Raw genomic sequence first — 20,453 nt, forward strand, 5'->3', positions numbered from 1 at the left:
AAAATTTCCTCTGGTCTCTGAGATGGGTTTCTTCTATAGAAAAAAATTCCTCAGAACCCTGAGGTGGGTTTTTTCTAAAGAAAAAATTTCCTCAGGTCCCTGAGGTGGGTTTTTTCTATAGAAAAAATTTCCTGTGGTCCCTGAGAAGTGGTATTTCTATATAAAAAATTTCCTCAGGTCCCTGCGAAGGAAGGGATTTTCTATAGAAAAACCCTCAGGTCTCTGAGAAGGAAGGGGTTTTCTATAGAAAGCAAACCTCAGGTCCCTGAGGGTGATGATTTCTATAGAAAAAAATTGCTCGAGTACCTGAGGCGGGTTTTTTCTATAGAACAAATTGCTCGAGTGCCTGAGGTGGGTTTTTTCTATAGAAAAAATTGCTCGAGTGCCTGAGGTGGGTTTTTTCTATATAAAAAAATTCCTCAGGTCCCTGAGGTGGGTTTTTTCTATAGAAAAAAATTCCTCAGGTCCCTGAGGTGGGTTTTTCTAAAGAAAAAATTTCTGTAGATAGAAGACCACTGTCTTCTATATATGAAATAGCCTTTTAAATGATCTTCTTTAGATAGGGAAGTCTTTCAATTGGCATTATATGGTATCAACACCTTTTCGATAGATAAAGACCCCTTCATAGATAGGAGACCCCTTCAAGAGGTCTTCGATATATAGGAAAGAGATTCAAGGGGTCTACCCATGGCAGAACTACCAGGTAGTGGTATCACACCAGCTGACAGAATATGAAAAGTCAAATCCCTTTAAAAAAAAAAATTATTTTTGTTGTAATATCCCCAGCAACATGAAGAAAGTTTTGACATAACATATTCAAAATTTTACGATGCCACTACCTGGTATTTGTGCCATGGGTCTACCATAGGAAGAAGACTCCTTCAAGAGGTCTACGACAACTAGAAGACCCCTTCAAGAGGTCTAGCATAGAAGAAAACCCTTCTAGAGGTCTAGAGTAGAAGAAGACCCCTTCAAGAGGTCTAGCATAGAAGAAAACCCTTCTAGAGGTCTAGAGTAGAAGAAGACCCCTTAAAGAGGTCCTTTGTAGATTAAAGACCGCTTCCAGAGGTCTTTGCTAGATAGAATACCTCTTCAAGTGAATTAAGACACCTTCCAGAGGTGTTCATCTTATAGAAGTCCTCTTCAAGAGGTCTAATTTTTTGTTAATTTTTCAAATTATAAGGTTTTTAATTTTACTGACATTTGTGGGTAACTCGAAAAATGAGTTACAGAATTCCACTAAAGGTTACTCGTGGATTTTTAAAATTTTCCAGGTGTAAAACAAAAAGGCTCCCGGATTTTTAAAAACATTTTTTATCTATCGTTCATATTTTCCAAGACACTGTTCATATTTTTGTATAAATTACGCTTCCAATAACGCAAATATTCCATCCACTAACTGCCAACCAATCACCAAATGTCAAAATAATTTCAATTATTTTTCAAATTCACAAAAATATTCCCATAATACAAACACTAACGATGTTACTATACGAACCTTTAAAAAATATCTATTGGTAGGTACTTACATTTATCTCAAAACCAACGTGCAGCATCTCAAAAGTCCACTGACAACTCTTCATTGCTTTTGTAGGTTAGGTTGTTGAAAACATTTCCCGAAAAAAAAAAAAAACATAAAATGTAAGCATTAAATGACTGACCTATAACCTTTTGTAAAATTTAAACCACAAAACATAACTGAAAATTCCAACAACAAAGGCTTTGAATAATACCCAACAAACCAAATGTAGTCGGTAATAACTGCAATGCCATTATTTTATTTCAAGTCGCTGCCAGAGGCTCTCAAACTGTAGCATCAATTGGCATCAAACACACACAGACGGCACTGAATAATTGTAAAAAAAAAACAATAAGATAAACAATAGTGTTCAAATGTTGCCAATTGAACAGAGATGGGAGTTAAAGTTGAGACAAATAAGCAGCATGGAATGCTCGCTTAAATCGCCAGCTGTTACACTGTTGGTGTTAATTCCGAAAAGTTCGATTATTTGTAATTTTGTTCTTTCATTAATGCTAAATGCTTTCGTCAATGACTTCTTGTGGTTGTAGTTTTTTTTGTCAAACACGTTGTTTTTTTTTTCATCTTGAAGATGGAGACATTTAGGCAGCATTGCTACTCTTTGACATATTTATAAGCAAATTCTTTAGAATAAATCTCAACATTCTATTTTTTTAATAAATTGTCTAATTATATTCTAATTAATTGTCCACTATTTCGGTCACCTAACGCACACATTCCATATCTTAATGCCTAGAAAATTGCCATTTAAAAGGCATTAATTTAATTGCTAAAATTTAGTACGAAATGTCAAAGCGTGTTTTCGTTAACATTCAAAATAAAACAGTGGCGACGGCATTAGCCGTAGTTGCCGTCGCCGACCGGTTGATGGAATGAAATATGTACTTATTTTGCGTGTGTGTGAAATAATTCGTGTCGGTATTCAATTTCAATATTTGTTGAATTTCGCACACGATAATTGCAATGCTTAACTTAAGCATTAACTTGTAATCGCAGCATAAAGAATGGAAATAAAACAAATTTGCCAAACGCAAAAATCTATAGGCCAAGAAGAAACGAAATAAAATAATGCAAAACGTTTTTGGCAAAATGAAACAAACATTAATGGGTAACTTTGCTTATCTATTTTTGCATTAACCCACATTTCAAAATTTTGTTTGAGAAAAATGATTTGAATATTATTACTTCATACACATGTGAAATGTGAAACTATTTTCGTAAATTTTTAGCAATTAAAAAATCAAGTTTTTTGATTGATTTTATCAGTTGACAGATATAATTTTTTCTTGAAGTTAGTTTAGAGAAGGGATATGATGTAAAAGGTTAAAAAACTGTTTCTGTATATCGATAAGAAAATTAATGTGTACGAAATACTACCAAACTCGTGTGTGTATTGCTCTGTTCCAGAACCTGCAAGAATCTACTATTTTTTACTACGATAACATTTTTTCCTTTATGTTATCGGAAAAAATAGTAAAAATTAGTAGATTCTTGCAGTTCTGGAACAGACCGTTTGTTTTTAAATTTGTTTTTGTATTAAAGCAAAGGTAATTGTTCAATATACGATTGAACAACATATTTTTATTTTATGAAATTTTAATTGAACAATAATTTTCATTTCTTTCATTTAATCATAATTTGCATATATTTGTAAGTTAAGTCAAAATGCAGTAAAGCGGACTACAGCTGATCTGTATTATTGACCTTGGCCTTGAATTTGAATTTCTCTATTTACTACATTTCTGCATTAACCTTGAACTTGAAATTCTCTATTTACTTTTACTCAATTCCTACTCCAACTTCCACTTGTTTCTTTTCGCTCTATTTACTTCAGTGAACATACAGACATACCTATGTATGTGTACATAGACCTTTATGTTGTTGTTGACATTTTTTTTCTCAATCTCTTATTATGCCCTTACACACAAAAGGGATAGAGAAGAAGTTTTAGTTGTTTCGCGAACTAGCTATCAAAAAGATCAAAATTGTCTTTCAAATCGAGAAAACAAAAAGAAAACAAGTGGAAGTCAAACGCAAGGAAAAAACTTACAATCATTGTCGAAAAACAAATCTTGATATTTAAATAAGTAAATTAAACATAACTAAACAAAAACAATTGATGTGAATTGAAATTAAATTTTTTACCTTTCAAAGTAAAACAAAACTGAATTAAACTATTGTGAACTTTGTGTTTAAATAAAATTTGTAAAACCAAAATCAAATGACATCTTTTAATCAAAGAGGCATAAAACAAGTGGTAACTAAAGTGGACAAATAAAATAACAAATATTTAATAAGACAAATATAAACTAAAATTTACACAAAACCCCACCCCCTTGTAAATAAACATTTGGTCCTTCGAGCCGGATCGTGTGAAAAGTGAAAAATTACACTGTTAACAAAAACAAAAAAAAAAACAAAAAATAAATAACGAGCCAGTGACATTAAGTATAAAAGAAGTTCATAGTGACATAGTGCAAAAATCGTTTCATGTTCATAATATTTGACCTTCAAAATCGACCTAATTTGTTCTTGAACGGTGCCAAAATTTTGTTTGTCAAATTGTGTTACTTGTCGATCACAAGAAATAGAAAAAAATTCCCCGCTATTTCTAACGGACCTTTGTACATACAAATGTTCAATGTATATAACGTTGAACATCGCCAACAAATGTGTGTCTTCTTCTCTTTCCAGATTGCAGAAATTTTAACAAAATTGGAGTAAAACGACCTCAATAAAATTTACAAGCAAGTACATAAGAGAAGCAGTAAGTACAAACTCACCTATTTTTTATTTTGTACTAAGAGAGAGAGAGACTTTAACATATGACATTACATCTCTGAGAGGACATAGGGTTGCCATCTCGGATTAAATTTGAACATTTTTTGGGGAAAGTTAAACACATCAAAACAAGAAAAATAAATGCATATTTATTGAACTCATCTGCAGCTGAACATACCAGAACAAAAATTAATTGGCATTTTGATATTAATTTACGAAACTTTTTATCACTTTGCGGAATACGACATTTTTGCCCAACTTTACGTTGCTTTTGAATTCTCATACTGGGATTCGTGCTATTTGTCATAAAGATCTTTTGAAAACCACATACCCTTTTTTCATTTTGGCATAAATCACGTTTTGGTCGTTTTTTCGTCGACTTGGTTATTGTCTTTGGACCTTTTTGTAATATATTTAATATGTATTTTAAAATATTCTGCAACACACAGAATCAAAATTGACATTTTCAACCATTTTGTGACGTCGAATTACCTAGATAACTTTGGGATTTTGGTCGATTAATAAGATTTTGGTCATATTTAACAACATAATACAAATTTTGGAAATTATTAATGTCGGATGCTCAAGTTTACCGACATTCACAACAAACTTTAATATTCTTGGATTTCACTCGTACATTGCTGATTCTTTTGGAAAGTTTTTTTTTGTAAAAGCACTAACGTTGTACAACACTTTGGGCTGTTTATAACTCTACCACTTTATCATTTGTATTTTTTGGAAATTTTTGAACGATTTTCTTGAAGTTTAAATACGAGTCGTTGAGGACATTGCATTTATCTGGTGAAAGTTGCCACTGAACAATATAATAACTCAATTTGAATAGTTTTTTTTGGGAAAATCTCGAGTTAGTTCTTTGGACATTGTGAAAATATGGACATCACAAAAAAGTTCACTAACGCTTATAACGACCTGATCGATTTCAACGAATCGCAGGTTGGCGGTGCGGCAGAAGATAATGTACATTGTTTGCAAGCGCTTCGAGTTCATCTGGATCACATTTGGACACAAGTAAAACGATGTTACGAAGACTGTCGGGATTATGATGTCAAGGAAGGAGAAGCACCTGTTGACCTTACAAAACTTAGAGCACATTATAGAACGGCTATTTCAGTATACAAATCCACGTTAGGCATAATAAATGCAGAAATAGATACCCTTACCAATAAGTCAACAGAACCACATGAAACGACTGTACAGGACAATTCCGTACGTCGTTCAATAAAGCTTCCCCCTTGCGATACCGATGTTTTTTATGGTAGCTACAAGACGTGGCCGACCTTTAGAGACCTTTTTTCGGCTATTTATGTGGAAAATTCCGGAATTAGCAAGGTTGAAAAGTTATATCATCTTAAACAAAAGACCAGTGGGGAAGCTAGGGACATTATAGCGCATATCCCACTCACACATGACGGCTTTGACTTAGCGTGGAAAAGCCTAACCGACCGGTATGAGAATAAGCGCATGCAAGTGAATGAGCAGTTGAAGACTTTGTTCAGTTTACCTACGGTAACTGTTGATTCAAGCTCATCGTTAAAGTCACTGCAAAGGTCAGTAAATGGTTGTTTAGAAACCTTAAAGACTTTGGACATTGACATTGTAACATGGGATCCAATTCTCATTTATCTATGTTCACAAAAGTTACCTCGAAGCTATTTACAGGACTTTGAAAATACGTTAAGCGACAGTTCAACAATCCCAACATGGAAAAAATTCAATAACTTCCTAACACAACGATTCAAAACTTTAGAATCTGTTGGAAACATTCAACTTTCGACCTCAAAACCAGCTCAAGTTAATAAAGGAAATCCCCGACCTCAAAAGGAAAGAGTCAACTCATTTCAAACGAATGTTGAATACAATTCAAAGACAAATTTAACATCAGCTTCCAATAGACCACAAAAATCTATGAATCTTAAATGTCAGTACTGTAAAGAATGCCACTTAATGAGGAATTGTCCCAAATTTCTGGCAAAAACCGTAAACGATCGGATTCATGTCGTCAAAACGACAAAGACATGTTACAATTGCCTCCTAACTGACCATGGGGTTAGCGAGTGCAAAAGTAAATTCAATTGCAAACATTGCAATCTTCGACATCACACTCTTTTGCATAAAGGAGGTGAATCAACGACCTCCTTTGAATCACAGCTTGACGTACGACCTACCACAAGTACTCAAGCCCTAACAACAACCATACAGTCCACACCTTGTACAAAAACCAATCATCTAACTTCACTTGCTCTTCGCGATGAGAATCGACCTCAGTCGAAATCAGAAGAGACCTTGCTTTTCACAGCCTTAGTGGAAGTTGAATCAAAGGGAGAGAGATTCGAAGCCCGCGCAATCATCGATTCCGGCTCGCAATCGACCTTTATTTCTGAGAAGTTAAAAAATAGACTTCGACTTCCAACCAAACGTAACCTGGTGCACGTCTCAGGTCTTAACCCAGCAATGATGGAAACGTCAACACAAGCATGCCTTTTCACAATTCGCTCGCGGTTAAACCCTGAATTCAAACTTGACGTTTGGGCCCCTGTTCTAAAGACATTGTCATTCAACCTACCACCACAAAATATGGATATAGATATGTATGATGACCTAGATCATCCGCTTGCAGATCCACATTTTCATAAAAGCAGACCAGTTGACATTCTCATTGGTCTCGACATTTGTCCAACTATCTTCGACTTAGCGGTTCCGATGCGTTCACATGGCTCCCTATTGACTCAAAAAACTGTGTTTGGGTGGATTGTGGGAGGACCAGTAGAACGATCGACCCAGTCACCTAGCCATGTCTCACTCTTTAATGCCGTTGCCCTAGATAGTCTGCTGACACAATTTTGGGAGATGGAGGAAACGCCAAGTGAGACTTTGCGCTCAAAAGAAGACATTTTTTGCGAAAATCTTTACAAGTCAACGACTTCCAGAACAGCCTCCGGGAGATACATGGTGAACCTACCCTTCAAAAACGAGGAAAACATTGGCCATTCTAGGAACATAGCAATGGCGCAGTACCTTCGGATGGAGAAAATGCTTAGTACCAAACCAGAAGTCAAGGATTTATATGATAAAACCATCATGGAGTACCTGGACTTGGGGCACATGAAGAAAATTTCAAAGGACGATATCAATAATGGACCTAACTATTACCTTCCACATCATGCGGTAATAAAACCGGACCGTGTGACCACCAAGCTCAGAGTGGTTTTTAACGCCTCATCTCCCTCAGACAATAAAAAGAGTTTAAACGACATTTTGTTCCCTGGACCAATCCTTCAACAGGACCTTATTCTCCAGACCTTAAAATGGAGATTTTACAAATTTGTGTACAATGCCGACATTACCAAAATGTACCGGCAGATTTTAGTCCATCCTTCACAAACAAAGTATCAAAGAATACTATTTCGGACATCACCTAAAGGGCCAATTGAGGATTTTGAGCTCCTTACAGTGACCTTTGGAGTTAATTGCGCTCCTTTCCTAGCAATCAGGACCTTGTTGCAGTTAGCTGACGACATCAAGGACATATACCCCTTAGCCTCTCAGATATTAAAAAACAACATGTACGTGGATGATGTTTTGGCAGGAGGACATACCGTGGAAGAAGCAGTAACTTCAAGAAATCAATTAAATATTGCATTGACTTCAGCAGGATTTGAATTGAGAAAATGGGCCTCAAATAATCCCAGTATAATCAATGACCTCCCACCTGAACAACTTTTATCGGATGAGTGTTTACACCTGTCAGAAAATGTTGTAACAAAGACGTTGGGCATCAAATGGAACATCAGTAGTGATTCCTTTTCGTTTCCTCAACCCGATATCACGCTGAAGTCGTCGTTTACAAAAAGGGAAGTTCTCTCCGTAATAGCGCGGTTTTTTGACCCCTGCGGTTGGCTAGCGCCTATTATCGTTGTTGCCAAGATCATTATGCAGCAGATATGGCTCGATAAGGGCGGATGGGATGACGGACTTAAACCACTCACATCATCTGCATGGGAAAATTTTCTCCAAAATTGTCCAGACATTCAACATCAGGAAATACCACGTTGGATACAATATACTCCGTCATGCAAGATAGACATTCACGGGTTCTGTGATTCGTCTGAAAAAGCATATGCTGCGACCTTATTTATTCGAATCGAAGAAAATGACATCATACATACAAACCTCCTCGTTGCAAAAACCCGTGTTGCTCCAGTGAAGAAAATCTCCCTACCTCGGTTGGAACTTTGCGGTGCCGTTCTTCTAGCAAAATTAGCATCTTCAATTGTACCAAATCTTAACCTTTCACAACATGACATACACTTTTGGACGGATTCAACAATCGTCCTGGCCTGGCTTCGGAAACCGCCATGTGTATGGAATACATTCGTCGGAAATCGAATATCTGACATTATGGATAAGGTCGGAACTTCAAATTGGCGTCACGTGGAATCATCACAAAATCCAGCTGACATAGCAACAAGAGGATGCTCTTCTAACGACCTTAAAAACAATACTTTATGGTGGCATGGACCTCCATGGCTTCGAGAACCGAAGAATTGTTGGCCTCAATCTCAGCATCATGGTGAAACAAATTTAGAACGAAAACAAATCAAAACATTTGTTATCCCATCGATTAAAGATCTTAAGGAAACTGATCCCTTAAAAAACTTTTCGACCTTATCAAAAGCGTATCGATCATTTGCATATGTCGCTAGGACCATACAAATAATACACCAACGTAGAAACCCAGGATCCTCCAGCGACATTCGTTTAGACGAAATACAAATTGGAAAATGGAAACTTATTCTACTTACCCAACGTCACTATTTTGGAGAAGAATATACCTTGCTATCCCAAAAACGAAAACTACCTACGAACAGTCCGCTTTTGACTTTAAATCCGTTTATTGACGCCAATGGAATCATGAGAGCAAACGGACGTCTTACGAATTCTCCCATGTTAACCCACAATGAACGACACCCAGTTCTCATCCCACATCATTCCCAACTGGCCTTACTACTAGTTGAACATGCACACAAATATACATTACATGGGGGAAACCAGTTAATGATCCGTATCCTACGATCAGAGTTCTGGATTTTCAGACTTAAACCTCTCGTAAAAATGGTCATAAATCGGTGCAAGGCCTGCATCATATATAAGAAGCGTACACAAAATCAAATAATGTCGTCCTTACCTCCGGAACGAACGCAGTTTACTAGACCTTTTTTGAACACCGGAGTAGATTTTGCAGGACCTTTTAATATACGCAATTTTACAGGACGTGCATGCCTTATCACAAAAGGCTATGTCTGCATATTCGTATGTTTTTCAACCAAAGCCGTGCATTTGGAAGTCACAAGCGACCTTAGCACACATGCATTCCTAGCTGCCTTTACTAGGTTTATAGGACGACGTGGCTGCCCTGCAAAGATGTTCTCTGACAATGGGACCAATTTCACAGGTGCAGCGGAAATGCTCAGAAAAGACAGATTGGAATTCTTCCGACAGATTAAAAATGACCTTACCCAGAAGTATGCACACCAAAACCTAGATTGGGCGTTCATTCCTCCAGGAGCCCCACACATGGGAGGACTTTGGGAGGCAGGCGTAAAGTCATTCAAAATGCACCTCAAGAAAATGGTACCAAATATGACATTTACCTTTGAGGAGTTCTCTACAATCCTTACACGCATTGAATCCTGCCTTAATTCTAGGCCTCTTTGTCCAAATAGTGATGATCCCAACGACCTTTCTCCCCTTACACCTGGACATTTTCTCATTGGTTCTCCTTTATTAACTCCAGCGGAACCCGACATATCCGAAGAAAACATAACGATAGCCAACCGTTGGAAGCGTTTAAAAATATTATCTCAGATGTTATGTCAACGATGGAAGAACGAATATTTAAAAGAATTACATCGTCGTTATAAATGGAAAAGACATCAAGATAATGTTCAACTCAATGACTTAGTTATAATAATGGATGATAGAATGCCTCAGAATGAGTGGAAGTTAGGTAGAATTATTAAGTTATGTCCAGGCTCAGACCAAAACATCAGAGTTGTTGATCTTAAGACCTCGAACGGAGAAATTCGACGACCTATAACGAAACTTATTCCACTACTCTCTGAATAGCTTATAGACATTTCATAACTCCATACCTTTTCAATACATAATCTAATCCAATCTTATTCTTTGCAGACATGGCACCACAACCTCGAGCATACAAAAGTTTTTATAGACCACGCCCTTGGATACACTCATGTGGTCTATGTAAACAGGATCATCCTATTAAAACATGCCGTGAGTTTCTATGTCTTACTCCTGATGAGCGGTTTGAGGTCGTATGCCAATATTATTATTGCATAAATTGCTTGGCTTGTTCACACAATCGCCCCAACTGTCCAGCCAAATCGAGTTGTCATGTTTGCGGCGAAAGGCATAATTTTTTGCTGCACTCTGCTTCACAAGTGAAAGATTTACGACCACAACGACCAAGCCGTTCGCAACAGCGCCAGCAGCCAACAAAAAAACGGTCTGTTTCAGCAAAACCGCCTGCACAACGTCAACAACAAACAGCGGCGCGGTCTGTTTCATTGCACAGACCTCTACAGCGTCAAAGTCTTTCGCAACAACGGTCTGTTTCCTTTCAAAGACCTGGACAGCGCCAGGCACCAGCAAGAACACGATCTCCATCGTCATCCAGACATCAACGGCAGCACGCTCCAACACGATCATCAAATAGAAAGAGCCGATCACCAACACGATCAACCACATCAAAGGCAGCAGAAAGACCTAAGCTAACGGACAAAGACTTTGCGATGGCACCACGACCAAATGTGCCCTTTGCCCATTCCAAGGTATTCATACCAACCGTTCAAATTCGCATAGAAATGCCAAATCAAGGAGGTGCATGGCATCTATGCAGAGGAAGCTTAAATTTCCATGCGACGGTATCCAGAATTTCCAAGTCTTTGCAATCCAAGCTCAAATTGGAGACGTTCAACCACGGTGAAACAAGATTTGCAAAGTTCGTCATCGCGTCCAGAAATTCACGCAAAATTTGGAAAAAGGAGATAACTGCCATAGTGACAAGCGACCTACCAAAAAAACCCTATGCTGGCCCAATTGAAGCAAATCCTGCCATTGATTTCCCAGAAGATTCCCTGGCGGATCCTATACCCCGCAGCAATACAGCCATTGAACTTGAGCTCGGGGCAGACTTATACAAAACCATCTTCCGTAACGGATGTCTGGAAACCGAAGTAGCTGGTGTCTTCGCCCAACCAACCGCTTTGGGCTATGTATTTGTTGGAGTTGTAGAACACATGTGAGCAGCTGTCACGGAGAGGCGGCATGTTCAATATACGATTGAACAACATATTTTTATTTTATGAAATTTTAATTGAACAATAATTTTCATTTCTTTCATTTAATCATAATTTGCATATATTTGTAAGTTAAGTCAAAATGCAGTAAAGCGGACTACAGCTGATCTGTATTATTGACCTTGGCCTTGAATTTGAATTTCTCTATTTACTACATTTCTGCATTAACCTTGAACTTGAAATTCTCTATTTACTTTTACTCAATTCCTACTCCAACTTCCACTTGTTTCTTTTCGCTCTATTTACTTCAGTGAACATACAGACATACCTATGTATGTGTACATAGACCTTTATGTTGTTGTTGACATTTTTTTTCTCAATCTCTTATTATGCCCTTACACACAAAAGGGATAGAGAAGAAGTTTTAGTTGTTTCGCGAACTAGCTATCAAAAAGATCAAAATTGTCTTTCAAATCGAGAAAACAAAAAGAAAACAAGTGGAAGTCAAACGCAAGGAAAAAACTTACAATCATTGTCGAAAAACAAATCTTGATATTTAAATAAGTAAATTAAACATAACTAAACAAAAACAATTGATGTGAATTGAAATTAAATTTTTTACCTTTCAAAGTAAAACAAAACTGAATTAAACTATTGTGAACTTTGTGTTTAAATAAAATTTGTAAAACCAAAATCAAATGACATCTTTTAATCAAAGAGGCATAAAACAAGTGGTAACTAAAGTGGACAAATAAAATAACAAATATTTAATAAGACAAATATAAACTAAAATTTACACAAAACCCCACCCCCTTGTAAATAAACAGTAATAATATTACGAAAACTAAAGGTTGGGTGTGTTTCATTCGCACACATTTTCGTTTTGACATACAGAAACAGGTTGTAAATTAAATTGCATATTCTGAAAATATGAAAATTATTTGACGCATTCACATGCAATATGAACGGTGAAAGATTTGGCTTAACATTCTTAACATTAATATTTTTAATTTGACGACAAATGCAATAATGCAGTTTTCACACGTTCTGCTTTTTACATATTCATACAGAGAAACTGTCACTTTTTTTCGTCCATATGTAATTCCATTTGCAATGAAAACAGCTGTTTGCATTTGCTTGTACAGACGAGAATAGAGCGCGTTAGTCTTATGCCAGACTATGCAAATTTTGTAAAGGGGGTGAAGCTCTGTACACAAGGTTTTGTAATCTGAAATTATTCTTTGTGTTTGTCCCAATTTACATTAGGCGAGTTTACTTGCGGCAATTGTCAGTTTGTAGGTGAGAGAGGTTGCTGAGAGGCAAAGGGTTACCATATGCCTCACCTCTCTCTCCTACAAAATGACAATTGCCGCAAATAAACTCTCCCAATGTAAATTGGGACTTTAAATACGTAACTCTCAAACCAATGAAAATATCAAAATGTTCATATGATTTCATATATGTGTAGACGTCAATGAAAATTTGGAAGAAAATGGCAAAACGTTTTCAATGAAAATTTTCATAGTCTGGTCTGTTGGTAACATAAGGTGTCAAAATTTGACATCAATTCAATGCACTTGACATATTATGTTACATTCAGCTGGCATGATAATGCTACCTGTATTATTGTACCATGGTATGCACCATGCCACAATCATACAGGTACCCGCATCAGCCCAGCTGATGCAAGCTGTCAAAAATGTTGTTGTAATTGAAAACAATTGTGGTTTTTTTTTTTTTTTGAAAACATTTTTGACATTTCACAGTACTGGGCCTGGATTATTGTTCTATGAAAATTTGAAATGAAAAATATTTCCTTTATAATTTTTTTCATTTGACAGTTTTTTTCCTTTATAAAAGTTTTCATTTCACATTTTCATAGAAACAGAATTGAGCCCCTGAACTGGCTTAGTTGTTGGCTGATGTATCTACCTGCTAATAGTGCCATGGTATCCACATCATGGTACAAATACACAGGTAGCCGCATCGGCAATTGTTGGTAACATAAGATGTCAAAATTTGACATCAATTCAATGCAATTGACACATTATGTTACCATCAGCTGGCTTGATAATGCTACCTGTATTATTGTACCATGATCCACATAACTATGCGTTTATACCAGACAGTTTGTCTTCAAATACAACTCTGATTTACCAACACATATGGTCTGTTCCTTTACTTTTGAAAATGGTAAAACCGACAAAAGTAGTAAAAGTTGTAAACTGCTCCCATATGAATTGTATGGTGTCGGAAGTAAAGAAACGCTTTTCGAGTAAAAAGTGGTAAAACTTGAAGATTCTTGCACGTAAAGGAACAGGGCTATACATACATTTGTTGGCTGTCTTCCAGCTGTCCATGACAGTTGGTATGCCCAAATATGTAAAAAACCGTGTAGAAACCCAATATGAGGTAGTGTATGTATGTTTATGGTTTTGAAAAATATGACAAAATATTTTATACATATTAAAATTCAGTCGAAATGAAAATTGTTATTACAAAATTTATTATTTATATTTATTACAACATTGTGATGAAACAAACTTTTGAACATATACAGAATCTGACTCTGTAAAGAAAACTTAGCCTCCCATGATTTTTAATTTATTTTTAATTCTGACAGAATAAGCGAAACACCCAGGCCTTATTTGTCACAATTTGTTCGAACCAGTAGTAACTAACTCATTTTTTGATCGATTTTTGTCGTTAAATCGATAAAATTAAAACGCAAAATTATGAATGAAAAATTCATATTAAAGTTGACAACACTCTTGCTATCGGTAGAACTTTGCGACTACTATTTATTCGACGCTAACTTACCGACAAACATCGTTAATTACCGAAGTTATAAGCATTTAAATTTTACCGACATTTGTCGGTTACTCAAAAAATGAATTAGAGAATCCCACTACTGACCTACCTTCCAAATTATTGTACCATGGTTTACACGAGGTCTGTACGATAACCCAAAAGTTTGTACAAATTTGTACAAAATGCTGTTCGATAACAAACTTATTCAGTAAAAGTGATAGAACTTGCAAGTGGTTGCAAGAACTTGCAAATACTTTTTACTTGCGAAGTTATCGAACAGGCCTACTATATATCAATGTTATATGTGATGAAAATTTCCATGCGTGCAATATTGGGGATTTTCCATTTACTTTTTGCGTCCACACTAGCAAAAATGCAGTGAAATTACGTGTCCACATTGCCTGCGTGGGTAGATATGGATGTTTTTATTTCGTGTCATATGACATTGATAGCTAGTGTAAACCACCTCTAATGGCTACATCACACCATATGCTTTTTCACATGTATAGCTTTGTTCCTTTACCTGTCTGAGGTTACCATTTCCTACCATTTTTAACCTGCAAAGCGTTCCTTTACTTTAACAAGCATACAATTTTTATGAGACCAGTTCACCACTTTTACCATTTTTTGCCACTGTTACTATTTTTTAAAGTAAAGGAACAGACCATATGTTGTATCTTTGGGTATACTAATATACAGACCAGCTGATGTCAGACATGTTATTTTTGAAGGTTTCCATCCCTTCTACACTTTCCCCTCCACTCTCCAACAAAAACTCTGTTTACTTTAAGCGCACTTTACACGTGCCCTTAAGGTAGGTATTTTGGGAATTAAAATTTAATTTCATGAAATTAGGCATTTTTAGATCGAGTACTTTGGTATTGAACCCGATCTAAGAACGCCCAATTTCATTAAATTTTTTCATTGAAATCGCTTTATTGTGGACCGGGACTTACTAACTTGAGTAATTTCTGGTAAAACCCCTTTTAGACTACACACTTATACTATGACTAAGTGTATTATTTCGATTTTTTGACATATATTGTCATTTTCGACAACTCAAATATACAGGATTTGCAAAAGTAAGGATATACACCATTTTCACATGTAATTCGAATAATTTCAGTTTAAATTCGAAACATTTCACTTGTAATTTGAGAATTCCAATTGAATTTTAAATGAAATAATCAAATTACAACTGATATTCTTCGAATTACATGTGGAAATTGTATAGTACGTTTATATTTACTAAATCCACTCGATTTTAACTGCCAATTCCACTGCTTAAACATCAAATGAAATTCAATGGATTTCGGATGAGTTTTCATTTGACGTAAACGCAAAGAAATTGACAGTTGAAATCCACTCGATTTCGTAAATGTAAGCTTATATAGTATAAGTTTACATTTACGAAATCCACTCGATTTCATCTGTCAATTCCTTTGTGTATACGTCAAATAAAAACTCATCTGAAATCGATGGATTTCATTTGACGTTTGAGCAATGGAATTGATAGTTGAAATCGAGTGGATTTAGTAAATGTAAACAAAGTATTACTAATATTCTAAACCATGGTGCAATAATTGGTCTATTCCTTCACCTTTGACAAAGACATAGAACATAGAAAAGATTGGACATAGTGCATAATGCAGTTCAATTTTACTATTAAACCATAGATGGTGTTTGTGTACAACAGAGAACTAACAGAACACGACGGCAACAAAAACAAGTATAACATAATTTTATGTCACCATATTGGAATATAACATTATGTTAGACCTCCAGCGCCATCTGCCGATGTATAGTAGCAATGTCCTATCTTGTTATATATTATAGCTCTGTTCCAGAACTAAAAAGTTTTTACAATTTTTACCACTTTTACACATTTTGCGTTCCCGTACACAAAATTTATATGAAAATCGTTTACGACTTTTACAACTTTTACGACTTTTACCACTTTATAAAGTATGGGAACAGGCCATATGTCTTTGCTTTAGAAAATAGTAAAACCGGCAGAAGTAGTAAAAGTTGTAAACTGATCCCATATGAATTGTATGGTGTCCGAAGTAAAGGAGCGCTTTTCGAGTAAAAAGTATTAAACTGGAATATTCTTGCACGTAAAGGAAGAGATCTAATGTATAGGTAGGTCAGGCATGAAAATCGCTGAAAATGCAACCCAGTAGCCATGGCTTAAAACGACAAAAGGCATGGAGCAAAAATAAAGGTAGATGTATCTGCATAGTTAGTCGGTTTGACAGCATATTGGTCTGTTCCTTTACTTTTAAAAATGAGCTTTGCTCCAGAACTAAAAATTTTTACAAATTTTACGACTTTTACACATTTTACCGAAAACCCGTTCCCGTACACAAAAAAAAGTTGTAAAATGTTCACTTCTCTTTAAACAAAAATGGCTCTGAATGACGCTCTCTTTAAAAACTTTTTACTCGACAAATTTGAGCGGGTAAAAAATAGTAATATAGTTGACGCCTTCTGATTGGCTGCTTGGCCGACTTTGACATTTGTTCCAGTTTTTTGACGTTTTCTCCATTTTTTCGTTCCCGTACATATTGAACAAAGTTGTATGTGTATTTCATTATACCCTCATCATTTATGCTAACGAGGGTGTATACACTTTCATACGGGCAAAATGTGCCTCATCGAAATAATGGTTTTAGACCCCAAGTATGTTTGGACAAAATGTGTTTTAGACAATTTGGAGTCGAATGAGCAATGTCCGTCCGTCTGTCTGGCTGGCTGGCAGGAGCGCACGATACCTCTCCAACGGATCAACCGATTCGGTCCAAAATTTGGTTTTCGTAATATTTTGTCCAAACTTAGTTTAAGTTCGATGATGGGTTATATCGGTCCACCCCCTCCGGTCCCTCCCCCACAAAAGTTCGAAAATGTTCGGAAAATTTGTACGCACGATAACTCTTGAGTTGAGTAACCGATTTGGTCCATACTTGGCAAATCGTGAAATGTCTACCAGACTTAGATAAGGTTCCAATATGGACTCCGACGGTCCACTTCTTCGGGTAAGTCAGGGGCAAGTCCATACTTCCTGAGAAAATAGCCTGAAAGTTGAAAAAAATACGACCGTGTGAAATGGTTGGAGCGCAGACAACTCTCGAAAGGATCTGTCGATTTGGTCCAAACTCTGTTCAAAAATAGTTTAAGTTCGAAGATAAGCCATATCGGTCCAATCCTTCAAGTACCTCCCCCACAAAAGTTCAAAAATGTTCGGAAATATTGTTCGTACGGTAACTCATGAAGGAAGTGGCCGAATTGGTCCATACTTTACACATCCTAATATATCTACCAGATATAGATCAGGTTCAAATATGGACTATATTTGTCCACTCCATCCGGTACCTCCCACACTAAATTTCGGATAAGTTCACTTTAAGACCTGTTATAGAATCACTTTAATTTTTGTTGAAGCAACTTGCATTCTCTGCCTCAATTACGGTGGTAAAAGTTTTTTCAGGGGCATACTTCTTGAGCAAACAACCCGAAGGGTGTAAAAATCCCCTATGGCACCGTATGTAGTGGCTGGAGATCCACTTCCATAATGGTCAATGTCGATCCATTCATTTTAGTATCTCCTCCGCAAAACTTTTAATCTTTAATCCTAATCAACATTTTTGTCCGTTCAAACGCCCAAATTTTTTAAAACCCCCTAAATACATATATACGTTTTTTGGGAATAAATTGTTTCAATATACACAGCCTGAGGGTATATCTCTGTCGGGAAGGCCGACTGAAACTTTTTTTACTTGTTTTTATTACTTTTTACCGATAACATAAAGGAAAAATTGTTCTCGTAGCAAAAATTAGTAGATTCTGGCAGGGTCTGGACAGAGCAAATGCTTTACTTCCTTTGTACCTGTTCCAGAACCTGTAATAAGCTAATAATTTTTACTACGATAAAATTTTTTCCTTTATGCTATCAATAAAATAGTAAAAATTAGTAGATTCTCGCAGTTCAGGAACAGACCATTTATTATACTCATGGTAGATAAAATGTATAGGTATGCCCAGGGCACAATTACCAAGGTAGTGGTATCTTTGTATATGTTATGTCAAAATTTTCTCTATGTCGTTGGGGAAATTACAACAAGAATAAGTTTTTAAAAAGGGATTTGACATTTCATATTCGAACAGCTGGTGTAACACCACTGCCTTGGCAATTGTGCCATTGGCCACAGCTTACAGCAATACAATTTTTTTCTTATTAGCTTCGTTCCAGAACTAAAAAGTTTTTACACATTTAACACATTTTGAACATTTTCCCCGAAATGCGTTCCCGTACACCAAACAAGTTGCAAAATGTTCACTTCTCTTTGAACAAAAATGGCGCTGAATGGCTCTCTCTTTAGGAACTTTTTACACGACAAATTTGAGCGAGCAAAAATGTGCAACATGTTTGCCGGCTTCCGATTCGCTGACACGCCGACTTTGACATTTGTTCCAGATTTTTTGACGTTTCTGCCATTTTTCCGTTCCCGTACATTTTGGAAAATGTCTGCGTTGAACTCATTTTTGATAGTTTTATCTTTTGAACATTTTACCATTAAAAAAATACTGGAACGAAGCTATTATGGCCTATTGTGTCAAAAGCAAGGTTGAAATTGTTTACTGTTGTTGACATTATGCAATAATAAAGGTAGATGCATCGGTTGAATTGTTCCAACAAAAAACTTCTGCGGTAACACAAGAGCTCTGTTCCTTTACGTGCCTGAGGTTACCATTTCTTACCATTTTTAACCTGCAAAGTGTTCCTTTACTTTAAAAAGCATACAATTTATATGAGACCAGTTCACCACTTTTACCATTTTTTGCCACTGTTACCATTTTTAAAAGTAAAGGAACAGACCAAAGATGTTAAAATTGAAAAGAACGATTTGTCAAATATTGATATTAATTGAAGTTTGTTCTAAAAGTACGGGAACGGAAAAATTACAGATATTATAATAATTCTGGCTGAGATGTCAACGTATCTGAAATCGGATGCCAACAATCACGATGTTAGATCAGATAGTTTGTCACTTTGTCGATGAGAGAGGGTGTTGAGACGCAAAGGGTTACCATATGCCTCACCTCTCTCTCTTTCAAACTGACAATTGCGGCATGGAAAATTTCCTAATGTAAATATGGATTTACTCTATTTGGTACTTTGAACATAAAAATATTATTGTTCCATGTCATTTGACGTTTTAAGCCATGGCTACATCGTTGTACATTTCAGTGATTTTCATACCTGACTTACCTATACCATGGTATAAACGTACCGGTGGACTTAAATTGTCGATTCCATTGCATATAAATGAGTTTAACTCAGCAGAAAGTTCTAATGCAAACATTCTATAATGCAGGCAAACTTCGTTTACAACAGTGTGATATTTTCGTCAAGTACTTTTATTTTCTTTTTTCATTTATGTATATTTTACGGGTGCCACCGTGGCAAAATACCCCTTAGTAATGTTGGCGACATTTCCTGAGTATTTCAGCCATGTAAAACTTCTCTACAAGTGGTGTCTTAAGGCCATGTTTATATTATAGCCTTTTGCAGGATTAACCTTCTTAATGAAGATTTATTTGACGTATACGCAAAGGAATTGGCATTTGAACCCCAGTGGGTTTGTTAAATCCGGTTATATATAAACGTACTATTAGACACGAAGTTCGGACTCGGCGATAAACAGTATGTCTCATATTATTCAGCTAATATGAATCGGGGTGCACTCATTAATATGAGAGAAGTCTCCCTTGTCCCGTCTGGGATGTTTGTAGAACAATTATTATATTTTACGCACCATCATGACAGGTGTTTGTTTTTCAGTTATTTATTATTTCACAAAATAATCTCTAATATAAACAAACTATAATGTAGACAAACTTCGTTTACAACAGTGAAGCACTTTTATCTTGTTTTTTTACTGGGATATTTCCAAGTATTTTTTAGTTTTTGTATTCTCAAC

General features: G+C 36.1%; 1 protein-coding gene across 3 annotated transcripts; it reads left to right on the forward strand.

Moving 5' to 3' along the window:
• Positions 1–3,200: 3,200 nt before the first annotated feature.
• Positions 3,201–12,355, forward strand: LOC141400842 (uncharacterized). Of its 3 annotated transcripts, none has more exons than XM_073980409.1 (3): positions 3,201–3,797; positions 4,235–4,307; positions 10,535–12,355. In XM_073980409.1, the coding sequence occupies exon 3, from the start codon at positions 10,537–10,539 to the stop codon at positions 11,665–11,667; it is 1,131 nt and encodes a 376-aa protein (XP_073836510.1). In that variant the 5' UTR covers positions 3,201–3,797; positions 4,235–4,307; positions 10,535–10,536; the 3' UTR covers positions 11,668–12,355. The 3 variants fall into 3 exon arrangements, with proteins under 3 accessions (XP_073836510.1, XP_073836511.1, XP_073836512.1); XM_073980410.1 differs by having other exon boundaries at positions 3,201–3,627; XM_073980411.1 differs by having other exon boundaries at positions 3,201–4,291.
• The last annotated feature ends 8,098 nt before the right edge of the window (positions 12,356–20,453 follow it).

Source organism: Musca autumnalis, unplaced genomic scaffold (genome assembly GCF_047663935.1).
Source record: "Musca autumnalis isolate F117 unplaced genomic scaffold, ASM4766393v1 scaffold_4, whole genome shotgun sequence".
In the NCBI taxonomy this organism is placed as follows: domain Eukaryota; kingdom Metazoa; phylum Arthropoda; class Insecta; order Diptera; family Muscidae; genus Musca; species Musca autumnalis.

Coding starts and splice junctions, on each gene's coding strand:
- LOC141400842 (XM_073980411.1), top strand. CDS start 10,537: ATGGCACCACAACCTCGAGCATACAAAAGTTTTTATAGACCACGCCCT.